Source organism: Amblyomma americanum, chromosome 10, assembly GCF_052857255.1.
Source record: "Amblyomma americanum isolate KBUSLIRL-KWMA chromosome 10, ASM5285725v1, whole genome shotgun sequence".
NCBI lineage: Eukaryota > Metazoa > Arthropoda > Arachnida > Ixodida > Ixodidae > Amblyomma > Amblyomma americanum.
In genome coordinates, this window is record NC_135506.1 from 109215779 (window position 1) to 109234884 (window position 19106).

The window sequence follows — 19106 nt, forward strand, 5'->3', positions numbered from 1 at the left end:
CACGCCCTCCTTTCCTGCTCTAAGAGCTATACCCTCCACCAGGAACGCGATGTAGACGGATAGCCGCATTAACCACAAAAGACCGGCTCCTTCCGACGCGAGCTCCGGAAAAGAAACGCACTGCGGAAGAGTCTTGAGAGAACAACCAGTAACCGACAATCGAACCTAAGGCTACAGACAAGATAAGAGCCGAAATGAACGCCCTCGAGAACAAATTTAGCGGTCTCGAGGAACATAGTTAACAATCTTACGAGGGAACTTACCCAGCTGGGTACAAACATCGCTACATTTTTCAGTCAAGTAGTGGAGCGCCTCGCGGCCTTGGAGGCAAGTCGTAACCTAATGCCACCAGTCGCGACCTTGAGCGTAATCGTCCCTCCCATATCCCACCACTGCCGCTCCGCCCCTCACCAACAAACTGAGGTGTGGCAATTGAACTGCAGGGGGTTCCGCAACAAACGGGGAAACCTGCAGTTTCACATCCAAAACCTAGGTAGGCAACCTGACGTGATAGCCCTTCAAGAAGCTACCGGCCCGGCGATATTACCAGGATATAAAGCATTCATTCCCCCCTCGAACACAGTGACGACGGTGACGACACCGTTCACCGCTACTTTTGTAAAACGCAACATCACTGCGATACAACACACTATAGACAGATTAAGCGAACAATACCTGTTACTAGAAATTGTGCCGAGGAAAAAGGAGGACGCAAATCTCTTTATTCTGAATTTATACAGCTCCACGAAAGAGAGCGTCCGGAATTCCCGACCTGCTGCTTAATGCCACGCGCCTGGCCACCAGTGCACAACTCCTGGTTGTGGGGGAATTTAACAAACAACATTCGGATTGGGGTTACCGCAAAAACAGCCGCAAGGGCACCTAGCTGTGGCAAACGAACCACGAACTGGGTCTCACAATTCTTAACGATCCCCAAGAAAATACGCGAGTCGGAAAAGGCGTTATCATAAATACCCTCACCGGATCTCACTCTCCCAAAACATTCGCGACGCCCGCTGGTCAAACACGGAACATAAGCTGAGAAGCGACCATTGCATACTAGTCACATTTGACAGGAAATTGCACAAACTGCACCCGATGCGCACTCGCATTGTAGACTGGGATAAGTTCAGACGCTCACAAGAGCAGACTGCACACGGTCAGATCAACAACCTAACGGAGTGGATCGCTGTACTCACAGACGACGCCAATACCACCACGATCGAGACATCTACTGAGAAGCCGCATCAAACGATAGACACTAATCTCCTCCACACGTGGTAAGTGCGCGGCAGCCCGCTAAATCGCTGGAAGAAACAAAGACACAGCAGAAACTTATGCAAGCGTATGGCGCAACTCAAGCACCAAATGTAAACATACACACTACAACTGCATGAAAAACAATAGGCCAGATTTGTTATAATAACAATGGCAAAATAGGTTGCAATAGAATATGGCTCTTGCTCTGCCAACTGTTCGGCCAAACACAAACAAAATCTACGCAACGCGACCAATGACCAGACTAATTAACTATTGTCAGGTTAAAGACGCAGATCTAGAGCTACTCGCCGAACTGCAAAAAGCCTGCCTCAAGACGTCGCATACAGACCCCCTACCCGCATACAAGGGCCTCCTCAACGAGACCCTGGACGCAGGCATAATAGAAGCCGAGGTGAGGTTTGCTCTGGGTCAGCTCCGTACCACCTCTACGGCGGGACCGGATGGAGTGCCAAGCAAGACGCTCAGAAACCTAGACGACCCCAAGCCTGCCGCAGCTCTGAGATACCCAATTAACACCTACTGGAGCGAAGGCGAGACCCACCAGGAATGGAGGCATGCACGGGTGACCTCCATCCCTAAACGGGAAAGAACCTCTCGATCGAGAATCTACGGCCCATCTCCCTCACGTCTTGCATCGCAAAACTCATGGAGCATGCCAGTCATCCTTAACCGATTGCAAATTTACGCGGAAGACTGCGACTTAATCAATTCCTCCCACAGTGATTGTCTTTAGGTCTAGCTTGTCACACAGGTCGGGATTATCTAGCCAAAGAAGGACGTGCTGGACCCTCCACATGAGACCAGGACGAAGGCAGTGCTCGGGCTAGACCTGAACAAGGCCTTTGACAACGTCTCGCATGAGGCCATCCTTACGAACCTCTCTAAAATAAATCCGGAAGAACGGACATTAAATACGTCCGATCATTCCTATCCAAGCAGACCACAGAGCTTGCATTAGGTGGCCTCAAATTGGAGCCCATTTCTCTGGGAAGCCGAGGCACGGCACAAGGCTCGGTGCTCTCGCCTATCCTCCTTAACCATGAACTCATTACACTACCCCCTAAACTCGCCGCCTTGCCGGGGCTGCAGCACACCTGGTACGCGGACGACATCACCCTGTGGGTAACCACTGAGAGTGACGGCCAAACATAGGATCCACTGCAGCAGGCGGTAGACATAATTGAAACTTACTCCACGGGAGCGGGCCTTGAATGCTCGCACTCGAAATCGAAACTGCTGGTTCTTAGGGACAAGCCACGCGATAAAAACGCAAACCTGAACCCACCGACCCCTGTTAATGTGTATGTCAAAAAACTTCCGGTCAAGGGGGTCCAAATCAAACGCATACCGGGCATGTACATAGAGAACAATCGCAAAAACACCGAAACACTCATGAGACTCACGGCCTAGATCAATCAGACTCTGCGGCTAATCAGACGGATCTCCAGCAAAAGATGAGGGATGAAAGAAAAAGATCCATGTTGACTTGTGCAGGCTTTCGTGCTGAGCAGGAGCGTCTATTTTCTTCCTTACCTGCAGCTGCAGCTCGCGGAAAGGATTAAGGTCGAAGCTGCGATCCGGCAGGCCTACAAGGCGGCTTTTGGGCTTCCGCACAGTACGTCCTCGGAAATGTTGCTGGCCCTTGGGGTTCACACCACACTCTCGGACTGTGCGAGGCACACCTCGTTTCCCAGCTCTGACAACTCACTCGTACGAGCGCAGGAAGGGTCATCCTATACAGACTAAAGATGTGCGAACAGCTCCCGGAGAGGAACTCAAAAACGCAGTTACCCACGCACACCAGGAAAGCACTTTTGATTAAACCCCTACCCAAGAACATGCACCCCGCGCGCTACGAAAGCCGACGCACAGCGACGGCTCGCACCCTACACACCAAGTCCGGCCGAAACGACAATGAGGCGTACGTGGACGCAGCGGAATACCGACAAACCCAAAGAAAAGCGTTCGCACTTGTCGCTGTGAACGGGAACGGCGCCCCGTTGGCGGCCGCGTTGATAGAAATCACCTCCTCCGAGACGGCGGAGGAAGCGGAAATAGCCTTAGCTATAGAGAACATGCGTACTTATATTACATTAAGCGACTCCAAAACAGCCATTCGCGATTTGGCCGTATCACATCTACCTCACTCCGCATCCTTCAAAGCACCCCCCTTCCGATTAGAGAAGTTGAATTGATCTGTGTCCTGGCCCGCTCGTCTAATCCAGGGATAGAAGCGGCTCACGCGCAAGCCCGAGGTTTCGTCGACGGGACAGTCAGCGCGCCCTCCGACCCGAATTTCACGAGGGACGGGTTGATCTCAATTCATGACATCACCCATCACTTTAGGCTGGAGAGGCGCGCATATCCCCCTCACCGCAAATTCATAACGAAAGCGCTGGCAGTTACCTGGCGCCGACTGCAAACACGCTCCTTTCTGAATCCGCCAGTGCATGCCCTCGTGTACCCTGGCCAGTACTACCCAAACGTCCATAAATGTGATGAAAGGGCCACATACGACCACGTTCTTTGGAACTGCGCAAAAGATCCGCCTCCGGCGGAATTGATAGAGCTCCCTTCTCCCGAGCGGTTGGAGGCCATGCTGGTCAGCTGGGACCCTAACATTCAAGTACGGGCAATCGAGGAGGCCAATAAGGTCGCCGCCAGCCATGGCCTAGCGGCCATCTAGTATGCGTCTCCTGTAACCTGCTCCCTTATGAAATAAATGTTTTACAATCCAATAGACCACCTGCAGATCTTAATGAACACTAACATCGTACCACACAAAGGTGACTTAGTGTTTCACCTTTATCGAAACGGAGCCGCCAGGATAGGGTTCGAACTTGGCAGCTGCACATCATAAGCCGAGCGCCCTGACCACTAAGCCACCGCGGCAATGGTGTTAGCGTATAGTACATATTGCATGCCAGAAACGTCTGCCCAAACTTGGCAAGAATTTTAGCTTTTCGGCATTTGCGATTAGCGCTAGGCAGTATAAAAGTTATTGTGAATAAGAACGAAGAAATATTTCAAAGTAAGAAAACGTGCAATGACAATCACTGCCTAGGTGCACACCTAAGAATGCTCTTCTGGCTTTCTGCTCTCTACTTCATCGATTCTCGCCCTTTAACAGAGGAGCAGATCCTAATTCCGTGGCCAAAGCAGTCGACTGCCCTCTTGGCCTACAAGGCAATGTTTTGCAACCTGAGAGCAGCTGGCTTGAGTGACAAGTGGTGACTTTGCTCCTCTCCTCTTCCCTCTTTCTTTTTCAGTTCCCTCATCCCTCTTCCGCCCCGGAGACTAGCCAACCGCAAAACCCCTCTGGTTAACATTCCTACCTGCCCTCTTTTTCTTTACCTCTCTAATTCTCTTTATACAAGATCCTGTATCTAAACAGGCGCCAATCGATAACGCTGAAAGCAACCTGCAACATGTTCTTCGCAACATCACCACTTCTTGACTAGTTCGTGAGGTCTGCACCAAGATGGGCGAATGTTTTCTGGAAATAAGATATTGTTTACCTGCTTTCATTCAGCTTTGGTCCCGAACTTTTACGAGTCCACTTCTTTGATCGCCTGCGCATATCTACCATATAGAAACCTGTTTTAGGTTTCTATATTTTAGCATGATATGGGGAATATAACAGTCCTTAATATACCCCATACATTGCAAGTCGTAATAAACGTTATCTGCAAGGTACTACGTCTGCTCTCAAAGCCCCCTCATTTACAAAACACCCAGAGGTAGAACGTTTCGCAGTGGAATTGTATCATTAAGGGTTAAAAGTCCCCCTTCCCTACATTTCTATGTACAAATGTTAGAGCAAAAATAAGAGACAATCACAAGAAAGGTTGACAAGACAACGCGCTGTCTTGTCCACCTTGTGATTGTCTCTTATTTTTGCGCTAACATTTGTACATAGAATTATGCACCAACTAGCCCCGCAACAAGTGTTACTTGAGTACATTTACCACCTTATCAACATCATTATCATCATCATCATCAGCGTGACTAAACCGGTCTCTGTGAGCCGATTGACCCTGATCAATAAGTGGTACGTATAGTTTGGATAGGGGCACTCGATAATGTGCTACAACCGATAGCGACATCGTGTTGGTAGGTATCACTTGGGTCCACATCAGTCCTTGGTATATTGCAGTGCGGTTACGGCAAGGTTATGTTATGCACTTCGCGCTTGGTGAGGAGGAGGGCATGGAAATGTTTTAATTCCATTGGTATAGCACCACATCGATGGTTAGCCAAAAAGTCGGCCAGCGTCGCGATGAAGCCTGAGCAGCGTGAACTGCGGAACTTGTGCACGTAGACACGACTGCCACGTACCCCGTACTGTAAAGAGCGATTCAGATGTTCACTGAGAGAGGAAACCACTTACTAGCGTTTTCTTGCCTCATCAACAGAGTCTAAAATTTTCCCATATCTTGAGAAAAAGATAGGCTCATAATAAAATAAAATTGGTTGCTTACATTCAACGAAAACAAATACTGGATTGCGCTTGTCTGCTTAAGAGCGGAAACGCGGAAGCCTTTCCTTTGCCTCTGTTTCTCCCTCTATTTTTTTAATTTTTGATTGTTGTATTCTGTAATATTTGAAAATTGCTTAAACAAGAATTTTTATTTTATTTATCTGTATTTCTTTTTGTTTTTCTTTTATTCTACAGATGATCTTATTTTTCTTTGGCTTTCACTTTAATTTTTATACCAAGTAGGCCTTCTCACGTCATTTTTCATCGAATCACTTGAACAAAACCTGCATCATACAGAATTTTTTCATTATTTCAATTTTAAATAATACCGAATTACAATTCATCAACCAAACATTTCTCATTTCAATATATACTCACGCACTACCTTATTCAGCCAAACCTTTGTACATTTATCTCAACATAACGAAATAATCGTGCCGGTGAATTTCGCGGACACTTCCTGCTGATGCGACATAACCATAGGAAGCTTTCGCATTAAAAAAATTGGCATTCATCGCTTATGTGCTGTGAGGTCACGTGAAATCGTTAGTGTTTCACGACAAGCGTTCGACCCCTACGTCGGTCGCCCGCTCAGAAATGAAATGATTACGCGCCTCCGCACCCTCCGCGGTGGCCGAGTGGTTAGCGCGATCGGCTACTGATCCGGAATAGCCGGGTTCGAACCGAATCGCGGCGGCCGCGTTCAGATGGAGGGGAAACGCAAATGCGCCGGCGTGCTGTGCGATGTCAGTGCACGTTAAATATACTCAGGTAGTCGAAATTATTCCAGAGCCCTCCACTACGGCACCTCTTTTTTTCCTTTCTACTGTGGAGGTGACCCAGGCAGGCGAACGTGGCCACATTTATTGAGGGCTGCCAGAGAGGAGATAGCGGCGGCGGCGGCTTCCGGCCCTGCCCGTGGTCCCGAGCATTCTGTTTGGTTCGCGCTTCATGTTCTTCCTTATCGTCGCGCGTGCCGCTACGGCCGCTACATGGTGGCGCTACACAACTTTCACTCAGTCCTTTAGCCGTTCCCGTATAAGGCGCGGTTCAGGTGTCCGCTGAGATGTGATACAGATACTGCGCCATTTCCTTTCCACGAAAACTAATACCAAGCTACTCTAGTTAGAGAAAGAAAGCTGTGGTATATCGAGCAAGTAGACGCGGCTTGGCGTCTCTAACGTTGAATGGTTCTCCACACTCGATAGGCAGCGCGCCCACCCTGCCATCCTGGCAGGTGGCAGTTAATGGTTGATAAAGAGAGGTTGGTGACCGAATGAACGTTGCAGCCAATTGCTGCAGTGCTGCGTGTCCGCCACAACGTTGTCAGCAATAAAGAATGCAGGCCATACCTTTCTCTCTATCTCTCTCCACACCAACATGTACCTCGAAGCGCGCTTGAGGCGTTCACTGACGCAAAGAGCCGTTATGCGCCCTTACTTTCCTCAAAATCATCGGAGTGGAGAACGTTGTCCATGTCATCGTCAATGAGCACAATGAACTCCGACGGCCTATGTATGTATGTATGTATGTATGTATGTATGTATGTATGTATGTATGTATGTATGTATGTATGTATGTATGTATGTATGTATGTATGTATGTATGTATGTATGTATGTATGTATGTATGTATGTATGTATGTATGTATGTATGTATGTATGTAACGTACGTACGTACGTATGTATGTATGTATGTATGTATGTACAGATGGATGGATGGATGGATGGATGGATGGATGGATGGATGGATGGATGGATGGGTGGTTGAGTGGGTGGGTGGATGATTTGATGGATGGATGGATGGATAGTAAGGTGGGTGGGTGGGTGGGTGAGTGGTTGAGTGGGTGGGTGGATAGACGGATGGATGGATGGATGGATAGGTGTGTGGGTGGGTGAGTAGGTGTGTGGGTAGATGAAGAGAGGAGCGGCTTCTCTGAAGCGGAGTGGTGGAACATTCCACCATGCTCTGCTTTATTAGTTTTAATGCGAAAGCATTACTTGTCCCATTACGAGAAAAACGACCGGCGTATGTGTGCGTACTCGCAGATGGTACAGAAAATCGAAGTAACGGCAAGAAATATAGGGTACATTCATGAAGCGGCCATATACGACACACAGTAAGCCGAGCGGGGCCCACTTCCGACAATCCTACACTTGTTGTTTGTCTATATATACCAGCCATTGGTCGACCTCTATGTGACACCAGTTTTCCCCACAATCATACCAAAATTGTGGCGCAACCGTTTGTCGCACAGCCTTCCGGCTGGTGTCATGCAATTCCGCCTTTCATATAGACCAGAATACGATACTCTCGCACCGGGACCGTCCCGCGCGTACTCTAAAAACCAAGGCATCGGTACCATCTTCCGCCGGGCTGCCGAAATCTTCCACTGTATATGCCTTGTAAATAGGGGGCTCGAACCTCGTCAAGTGGAAACTTCCACTTCTTCATCGAGCCCTCCTCGTCCTCCGTTAATCTTTTTCTTGGGAAGAAATAAAATATTGATTGATTTATTTATTGATTGATTGATTGACATTTTGCAATGAATCACATAGAATAACTATATACCATTTTTCTGTTATGCGTTTGCAAAGTACGCCACACTCTATTTGGGATTAACACAGAGTAAAAAAAAACATCTCCGGACGTTTAAACTTCTCATAAGACGGAGCTTATGCCCTGAGCAGGCGAAAACATTGTAAGCTGTTCCTCCGCCTTCTAGAAAACATGAAAATACAGGTCAGAAAAAAATACTCGAAGAATAAACATTCTTGCAGAAATTAAAATTCTCGATATTTACTTTCAAGATGCCTTTTTATTTCGGTAAAGAAACTAAATATTTATATCAGTTAAGTACCTTTTAAGTACGATTTTTCGCAATTTCATACTAAAAAGTGCGATGATGAGATGAAGAAACATTTCTCTATATTTTCTGGCTACACTTCGTTTCTGCTCTCACCTGTGTAGTTAATATCACGCTCACACCGCGTGAGAATTGCTTCTAATATCACAAGCGGGAATACTGTTTAGCACTGTGATAATATACATCAGAATAAAAGAAGAAACTGACGACGATCAAGTTAAGAATCCGTGTTTTTTATGGAGAAAAAGCACTGAATTTATTTCTGGCTTTCTGAAAACCACCACTAGTTCAAGACACAGTTCAATTTTCATCCTATTTCAACAAATTTTTGACGGCGCTTAACTCAAGAACGGCAAGTCTTGCAGAAAATGAACTGAAAAATTTCTTTACGACATCAATCGCGAAAGTGCTTAAAGGCGTAATTTCTTGGCTTAGGTTCACCACTCATGGTTCTCTGGAAATGAGTGAATTTCCCAGTGCATTTTTTCAAGTTGGTAGGCTGAACAGGTGGAATGTGCGACAGGTATTGCAAATCAGCAGCCATCTTGCTCTGGAAGAGGAAGAGCATTCATGAACGTTCAGCGTCAATCACCGGCGCAAGAATGGCTAAGACATTTGCCAATAAATAAATGGGCGCTGCAGTGAGGCAACCATTCTCACTGGTAGAAACAGAGAATCTCCTGGTCACCTGCGAAGCTTCGGCTTGTTGCCAAGAGACACATTTTTGAAGGCAGACCCTCCTTCAAGGACAAAGCACCCGAGTTACGCTCGCTTATACCTTCGAAGACATGGCACTGGAAACGATCAACTCCAACCTGGAACTGAGCGCCACTGACTTCGAGCAAGTCACGGCAATGCGTAACCTAAAGGGTTACCACGTCTATTATCAAGTAAGTGAAAAGAGCGGCGGCGCCTGCCACTCTGCGCTGTCGGGAAAATTATCACTTTGTTGATATTTCCGCGATAAGCGGAGCCTTTAGAAAAGATTGAAGTACGGTCGTAAAAGCAAGACAACTTGAGGAGACACACAAGCTGCGCTTTAAATGTAAGACGCACTAGAGCTAATGAGTCTGCTCTGAAATTTTTGGTTCCCTTTGCGTATCACTTATATAGTACACGAACTGCCATAGAAAGCTTAACCTACCTTTGGGACTAGAATGCGATAGCATTGATCATCCGTCCCGCCCAAGTACTTTTGTCTATCTAGCCGTCCGACAAATTATCTTTATCTATCTGTCTTCGCAGTGGCACAGTCGTTATGGCGCTCGGCTGCTGACCCGAAAGATGCTAGAGGTCAATGTACTGTGCGATGTCAGTGCAATTTCAAGAATCATTGGTGGTCGAAATTCGTGCACTCTTCACTACGTCGCCCCTCAGTCTGAGTAGCTTTGGGGCATTCAACTCCACAAAACCAGCAATCTTCTCTTATCTGTGCGTATATCTAAAGCGTGCGTTGGAAGGATGTCGCAGAGGCCATTATCAGGCAAGAGACGTAGTTATGATGATGCTCATGATATCTATACCTATTTAAAATATACATATCTTGATTCATTGCGCGGTCAAATTACATACGTAATCACTCAATCTTTTTTTTCAGTCTCTCGGATCTGTCTATAAATCTATACACATATGCGCAATTAAATAACGCATGTCAATATTTCTAATGAATCAGTATTTAGTATGACCTCTCTGTGCTTAGATAAACAGCGTGTTTGACTTTTTTTAAAATAGGCTTCTTGAGTTATAATATAAGAGCACTTTTTTCGACACCATTGTCAGCAATGTCGAATATCAGAATTCAGCTAAGATCAGCTAACTAGCATGACGGTTAACTATATTGAATAATTAACTTTTCAACTTTTACTCTCAGGCTCCTTACCAATAGGCGTGTAGCCCACCGTAAGTAATATCTATATAAGATTTTAAAATTTCTAAAACGGGGTTAACATTGGCGCTGTGGCCCAACAAATTATGGCTACATCGCACCAAAATGCATGCGCTTACCAGAAGCTTGCAGGCAGAGCAACCTCTTCACTGCACGTAACTCGTCTAAATAGTAAACATTTTTTAGCACGCAGGGCCCAGAGTAACCGCGTTTTCTAAGTTCTAAAAAATGATAGGGTTATTTTTTATAGAGGGCTACGCTCGTCTCAGTAATTAGGGAGCCCAGCAGTATTAGTTCAAAAATTACCTAGGCAGTATTACCTAACCAGCTTCCTAGTTATCATGTTTATCTGTATTCTCATGTACTATACCACTGTCAATTCAATGCCGATAAAAGCGCCATTCTAACTCTAAAATTATATTTTTAAAAATTGTGTCAACTCTTATGTGAAACACCTTGTATATCTCTCAGTCGGCCAGTTAGCTATGAAAAAACTTGATTATTAGGAAAAGGAAATGTCACAGTATCTGTCTCATATATCGGCGGGAAGGGATAAAGGAGGGACTGAGAGGAGAAAGTGCTGTGGATGAGGGCTCCGGAATAATTGCTACCAATTTGTGATATTTAACGTGCACTGACATCGAACAGCACACAGGTGCGTTTTGCGTTTCGCTTCCATCGAAACGCTGCCGCCGCGGTCGGGTTGGCAGCCGGGTACTCTGGATCAATAGAGGAACGCGCTAACCACTGAGCCACCGCTGCGGGTCTGTTAGCTTAGTATTTATTTCGTTCTTCTCTGCTTTATCGAGGACAGCAATACAGACATCATTCTACTCACTGAAACGTGGCTACACCAGGACATATACGACCACGAAATTTTTCCCTCCAACGCTAACTTAACACTATATCGTCGCGACAGACTGGGCAAAAGAGGATTAGGAGTACTTCTAGCCGTGAAAAGCACCGTATCATCATCGCTCATTAGCCACGACGATATCATAGAACTGACGTGGGTCTGCGTACAATGTACAGGTATCAAAACAGTTTTCGGTATCTGCTACCGTCCTCCTGGAAATAGCCCATCATTCTGCAATTCCCTTCGCCTTTCACTGACATCAATTCGGAGCAAGCTACCCAACGCGCCTATCTTTCTATTTGGTGACTTCAACTACCCGACTATCAACTGGCCTCTGCTATCAGAACCTCACAAATCACAATCAAACGAATCAAAACAGTTCCTTGATTTAGTTCTAGATTTCAACTTACATCAAGTAATAACATGCCCAACAAGAGGCAATACACTGGATCTTTTACTGACATCTAATCCAGACGACATTAAAAGCATAAACATATTACCGGGCTTCAGCGATCATAGCCTCCTTCATATATGCATCTCATTACCTATCACAAAGAGATCCCCTACCCAAAAGCTTATCACTGATTATAAGAGAGCGGACATTGAAGCAATTAACCGGGAACTTGAACAGTTTTATGAACACTTTAGTACTATATACTCATCTCGCTCTGTCAACACGAATTGGGAATTATATAAAAACATAATACTTAATTTACAAGCTTCTTACATTCCCACCGTCCTTATAAAGACTGATTTAAACAACCAATGGTTCAACAACTGTCTTAAAAGCCTCCGTAACAAGAAAAAACGGCACTACAGGCACGCGAAACTAGTTAATAGCTGCACGGCAGGGGAGCGATACCGTCTTAGTGCAAATAATTATGTTAAAGAATTGAAGGCGTCTAAAAAGAAATTTTTTTCTTCTGATCTGCTATCAATATTACAGTCAAACCCAAGTAAATTCTGGCGAATTCTCTCCCCCAAAAGCCATACTAAGCAATTCGAACTCTCAGGAGATGATGACCAACCGGTCGAGTTAGATCAATGCGCGACGGCTCTTAACAAGTATTTTTCATCAGTGTTTTCTTCCACTAACGCTATTGTTCCTTCCATGCATGACTTTCCAGTGACTTCAATGCCAGAAATAGAAATTAATGCCGATGGAATAGCCAACTTAATTAACTCCCTCAAACTATCGTCGTCATCTGGATGTGACCAAATTAGCACCAAAATGTTAAAGAATAATACCGCAATATCAAGGAAAATACTATACCTGTTGTTCTCACAGTCCCTAAGTACCGGCGAAGTTCCTCAAGATTGGAAAAAAGCAAAAATAATTCCTATTTACAAATCAGGAGATCGGTCAAAACCAAACAGCTATCGACCAATTTCGTTCACTAGCATCCCGTCCAAACTCCTTGAGCACGCAATAGCATCAAATTTAATCGCTCATCTTGAATCACTAAATTACTTTTACCCGCACCAACATGGCTTTCGAAAACTACTATCATGCGAAACACAGCTCGCCGAATTCACTCACGACATCCTTCAGTACATGGACAATCGCCTACAAATTGATGCCATCTTTCTCGACTTTTCCAAGGCATTCGACCGTGTTCCGCATAATCATCTGCTAGCTAAACTTGCTTTACTTGGAATCCCGCAAACATTACTTATCTGGCTCGAGCACTTTCTTAAAGGGCGCGTGCAATTTACATTCGCCAACTGTTGCAGCTCATCGCATACTGACGTCACATCAGGTGTCCCTCAGGGCGCAGGGTTATCACCGTTGTTATTCTTAATCTACATAAATGATCTCCCATCTAACACAATAACCAAACTTCGACTTTTTGCGGATGACTGCGTCCTTTATAACATCATCCATGCCCCTGAAGACACCATTAAGCTACAAAATGATATAGACACAATTGCATCATGGTGTGAAAAATGGCACATGCCACTTAACCTAGACAAATGCCAACTCATGTCCTTTTCTCGTAAACAAACCTCTATTAACTGCACATACCATATTAATTCAACTCCCATTGCCCGAACTTCCTCTTACAAATACCTTGGCGTTCACCTGACATCATTCTTATCATGGGTCACTCATATTAATTCAATATGCTCCCAGGCCTCACGCACTCTTGGTTATCTGCGACGGAACCTAACATCAGCACCACCTGAAATCAGATAACTAGCTTATCAGACATACGTACGCCCAAAGCTTGAATACGCCTCATCCATCTGGAACCCTTCACAAGCATACCTTACAATGAATTAGAAGCCGTTCAAAACCGAGCTGCACGGTTCATCATGTCACAGTACTCGCGTGATAGTAGTGTCACTGCACTAAAACGAGCCCTTTCCCTCCCAAGTCTCCAATCACGTCGCATCGTATCACGCCTATGCCTCCTTCATTCCTTTTTCTACCGCCCTATTAACAGGCATCCTTTGCTGCAGCCGCCATCAAGGATATCCCCTCGCCTAAACCACACTCATCCCATAGCTCCCATTAAAGGCCGCACATCAGCTATGAATGTTTCATTCTTCCCAGATGCAATAGCCCGATGGAATGCCCTGCCTGATAATATTGCTTCTTGCACAGATCGAGCAATTTTCCGCACTGAATTAGCGAATCACCTGTGTCTTACGAGATGTATTTGGCTTCATCAAATAATGTGATCCTGTGTTACTATCTCCTTTAATGTTTCTAATTTTAATGTTTTAATTTTAATTTTTGCTTTGTTTCGTTTCATTGCTTTTTGTTTTTGTTGAGCTGGTACCATATGTTGTATACACTGTTCTTGCCCCCGCCTTATGTAATGCCCACGGGCCCTTAAGGCTTCAATAAATGAAATGAAATGAAATAGCGAAGAATTATATGAACAAATCAATGAAATGATCTCAAGAGTTGGTGTCTAGCTTTGTCATAAAAATTAAATATGGTTGAACTCTGCTGATCTAGTAAGACGATAGAAAGCTCTGTTAAGCATGGCTATCCAACCTGGCGCCTTTCTGTATAGTAAAGATCATCAGACTCCGCTTGACGGCGACGGTATACCGTCGAAGCGCTAGTTCCGGCATGTTGCTCATCCATCGGTTTCTGTAAAGGTGAGCATATGCCATACACTACTGCATACCGGACGGAGCGTCACGTGATTTTCGGGAGTTACGACAGGGCTGTCTGCTCAATATACGCAGCTGTGCGAGAAGCAGCGAGTCACGTGATTCAGTAGTTGCGTTGCGAGCGAGCGCTGTCGGCTATGCGCACTCAGCTGTGGCAGTGTGGTATAACGTCTGTGGGGTTCTTAAGTAGGGGAGATAAATACGTTCTCACTAATTATTAGCGACTGACACAGTTCAAAGGCGCCCAGACCCTACTCCGCGATAGCGTACGCTACCGAGCGTTCGCTGACCACGCCGGGCCTTTCTCTGAGAGAACAAAGAAACGACAAATTTGGTGATACAAACAGGCATTTTGTTGCTACAACAACAATAAAGCCAGCTAGCAACAAGTTGCGCTAATGAATGGAGGTTGTCCGAATCCCCAGCAAGGTTACGAGTGAATGGTCGCCCGCGCTAGGCCAAGGGATACTTCGAGGCCGGACGGGACGAGATACGGGAGCGAGTCGCCGCATCTTCCTCGCCCTGCCGGCAAAGAAGCGCATCGAAGCGCACAAAAAATACGCCAGTGCAAGGCACTGTCTCTCTGTCGCGTTCGCTAGTCGCGCTATAGCAGGATACTTAGGGCGGTTTAGAGTCTATCCAGCAATCTTTGAAGTAGTCAAGACATTTTTTCATTTTTTTTTATGGCCACGTTGTATGTTTGGATTGAGAAAAAAATTGGCTGTGATTTAGCTCTGGTTAAACCTGGTAGGCAGTGAGAGCTACAGGCCATTACTACGCTTAGGCTTCGCTGTGGATAAGCGATGTAATGCTACTAATGATTTACTCGGATAATCCCTGTCTATGCTTATTTCGTTCCAACGCTGAAGTTTGGTTTCCTTCAGAGACGCCAAACTTGGCAAGTCGTCTTCTACCGTCACGGATTCACTGTCGGAGGCTAAGCGAGCTCGTCAAACCAGGTCGTCATTCTGATGCTTATCGAGACGTTTCACACGCTCTTCTTCGGTTTCTCCGGCACGCTTTCTCCTCCTTGTTTTGTTCCGACGCCGAAGTCTGGCTTCTTTCAGCCTAGCCGACTCCGTAATTGCCGAAGCACAAGGCAGCGTTTCTTCGGCGTCGCGTTAGCATGTCAGCTACTGGCGTCGCCGGAGGCAATTATTCGGTACTTGGTGAGAGGCGACGCATGGAGACGCCGCTATCTGGCGAGGCAGTCTCAGCGTCGGCGCCTGAAATACCTCGTAGGTGGGGATTGGTGAGGCCAAAAGCGGCGGCCCATTTCTGCAAAGGCAGCTGCGCCCCTTCTATACCCTTGCTATTGTCCCCCTTGCCCTCACATAAGGTTAGCGTCACCGCTGAATGGGACGAGTAGCGAAGGGCACTTAATAATTGATGAGCTTTACCGACGATCTCTCCCCACCTCCGTCTGGAGACGCCAGTTCGTATGCCCTCATGTGTTTTGTCGCCCTCAACTGCGGGCTTCGAGCGACGACGCCGGTAGACGAGACGCTGACGTAAGGCCGAACAAACGTTGCGGCTCGCTTCCCGCTACGCCGAACCGTATGTATATACACACTGCGAGAAGGCGGATTTAAAGTGTACATCTACCTTGACTGCGACAGCACCTCTTCCTCTTCTACGCATGTGCACAACTGGCGACGCGAGCGACGTCTGCTACACAACGAGTGCAATGGCGGAGCGACGTCATTCCAGATGGCGCGCCGAGCGGTGCGACCACGGCCGAGTTGCAACAGCGGCCGAAGCGCGACCATGCTTAAGAGGCGAAACGGGTGCAGTTATGTAGCTCTGGCTGCAAAACGCGGTTTATAATTCCAACTTTCACGGTTCAACGATCGCCCGCTGTATCACGCTGCGCTTGTTTTAGAAAGTACAATAAATTGAACATGAAGACCAGGGAATAGCTAAATATCATTTTTATAAGCGAAGCAAATGGGCTGCGCTTTAAGACGAATTAACTGAAACTAAAGGACAGCGTTCATGATCTGCACTGGCTGGAGCCCCTTACAAGACTGCGCTTGACTGAGACAATAATTATTGGTGAACGACAGCCAGATATCAAACAACACCAGTGCCCATGAAATTCAACACGCCGTTTCTTACACGGTGTAAACGCTTTGAGAGCGCCGTTCAACGTAGCCCACTTTCACTACCACCGAAAGAATGCAGGTAGCTAAGTAGTAAAAAAAATTCTTTTAAGTGCATTTGCTTGTAGATAAAAGCCCTGGTTTTATAAAAAAATGAGCAGAAACACTTAAGGCCGCTTACTTTTGAGAAATCGAAAGCACTAAAGTCCTCAGTCTTGCTGCATTGCACAATGACTATCAGTCATCAGACCCGACTTTAAATACGCAGCATGACTATGCATACTTTCTACAAAGTAATTACACCTTAGAATACATTACCCCTAAAGGGGTGCGCCGTGCTACGTTGCAGAATAACTGTGAGTCGTTACTAGGACTACGACGCATATTTATTCATAATGCTTGTACACTCTACACATAATTACAGGGTAAATTACTTTCCATTGCTTTCCATTCTGGCATCGTGCAGGATGTAGAGGTCCTCGAAATGTTGCGTTCTAACGACCACAGGAAGGTAAGGTGCAGTATTAGCCTAGACATGAAGTGATAAGATAGATAATAAGGAGGAGGGAAAGGCAGGGATAGACATGAAGTGAGAATGGAAGAAACTAGTGAGGCGGAAGCCCATCAACGAGTTAGCGGCAAGATGCTAAGTAGAGGATTTCAGGATCTCGGCTCAGAACAGATATTTGGCTTAAACTGAGAAAGACAACATTGATGTTAAAGCAATCAGCGATAATCTCGCATCTATTATTACGGAGTGCCCAGTAGAAGTTAGTAGCACGATGTTAGTAACAGGATACCATCAATCTCTCTCAACAGACGGAATATCTAATTTAAAAACGCCAAAGCATGAAAGCTTCAAGTTGCACAGGCTGGATGGAACTGGCAGAGCTATCAAAGTTAAACAACAAGCGCAAGGTAACTGACATAAGGAAGTTTAAAAAGGATAGAATTAAGCATGCCCTAAGGAACGTAGGTAGCCTAAAAACAGTTGAGAAGAAAGTAGGCATAGGCGAAAATCAGATGTATGCTTTAAGAGACAAAGAGGTCAACGTCAATAGCAATAATAATGAGAAAGTTAAAGTAGACGAAGAGTTGTAAACAAAACTACACCGTAAGAAATGTAACCGCAACGTTAATGACAGCTGCATTAGTTTACAGCACTATGTCATCCGGCCAGCAATTAAACAGGATGTAAGGAGAGCTGTAAGAGCAATGCAAAGTGGGTAAGCAGCTGCTGAGGATCAGGTAACAAGAGATGTGTTGAAACACGAAGGAGATATTGCGCTAGAAAACTATCCACACAGTATACACAGTGCCTTATGACCTCGAGGGTGCCAGACGCTTGGAAGAACGCTGACATAATATTAATGCATAAGGAAGGAGACGTGAATGTTTTTAAAAATCACAGACCGATCAGCTTACTGTTCACTGCCTATAAGAAGGTTGCCGCAAATGGCACAGGACCGGGTTGATTGGACAGGTATAGGAGAGGAATTTGTCGCAGTTAACGTAGTCAGGCTGATGATTATGATGATGACTTGTAAAGTGCTGAGTCATGTTGTTAGCGATGTCATTGCAAGTCATGATATGACTATGGGTTATGAGTACGCATACTTTGGGCAAGTTCTACAAATCTTACCTTATGTTATTTGTAAATTGCGAAGTCATGCTAAGTTGCAGATGTAGGGTGCTGAGTCAAACTATGCTTCAGAATGATTATGAGTGATGAATCATGACTATGAATACTTATTATGACTACGCACACTTTGTGCACTCTCCAGACCTTACATTACATTATTTGTAATGTGCGGAATTTGTCATGTTCCAGAAGGACCGAATCATGACTATGACTAAGAATCAGGACTGATACGTCACAGCATGCTACATTTTACAATTCATGCCGATACATGCTCCTTTACATGCGTCGGGAGGTCGCAAAACGGCGTTCTAACATCCCAATTTCTTGCCATAATCGGCAGAGGGCGGACGCCCGCTTGTGTGCAAATGGGATATAATGTCACGAATAGTGCACGACAGGCAATCGGGCGCAATGTATGCAAAAACGCGGCTGTTTCGACAGCAGTTTTGTTTGGAAGCGATGTTGTCCCAGCACACTACCGCAAATGGTCCGCATCTTAAGCAATCCAACGATTTCCAGCGGATGACTTCGAAAAAAGGACAAGTAGACCCATTCCCACTTGTTTGAAAGGGGCTTCGGAGACGCTTTCGGGTGAAGAAGTCCGGCATGTTCCATGGGTGGAGTCTTATGGCGTTGGCTGTCGCGACAGATTTTGACTTACGTCCGCACTCACGAGAATGATCTAAGCCAGTACCACCTGTGTTGAATGCTTGCTAAGGCTCGAATGACTTCCAGGTGGCCAGCAGAGGTTTGTTGTGGCAAACTCTCAAGATATCGGGTCGCAACCGAAATCGTGAGATGAGGCGAATTGCCTCTTGGCCCTCAACGTTGCTCTTGCAGAGGACAACATTTCGGAGAGCAAAAG

The 19106-nt window shown here is 45.9% G+C and overlaps 1 protein-coding gene across 1 annotated transcript in view; it reads left to right on the top strand.

Moving 5' to 3' along the window:
* Window positions 1-9299: 9299 nt before the first annotated feature.
* The window catches only part of LOC144107466 (uncharacterized), a 198079-nt gene continuing 188272 nt past the window's right edge, over window positions 9300-19106 (top strand). Inside the window, exon 1 of the mRNA XM_077640479.1 lies at window positions 9300-9517. Coding sequence (XP_077496605.1) covers window positions 9416-9517 — 102 coding nt within the window. The 5' untranslated portion in view covers window positions 9300-9415. The remainder of the gene's footprint in view (window positions 9518-19106) is intronic.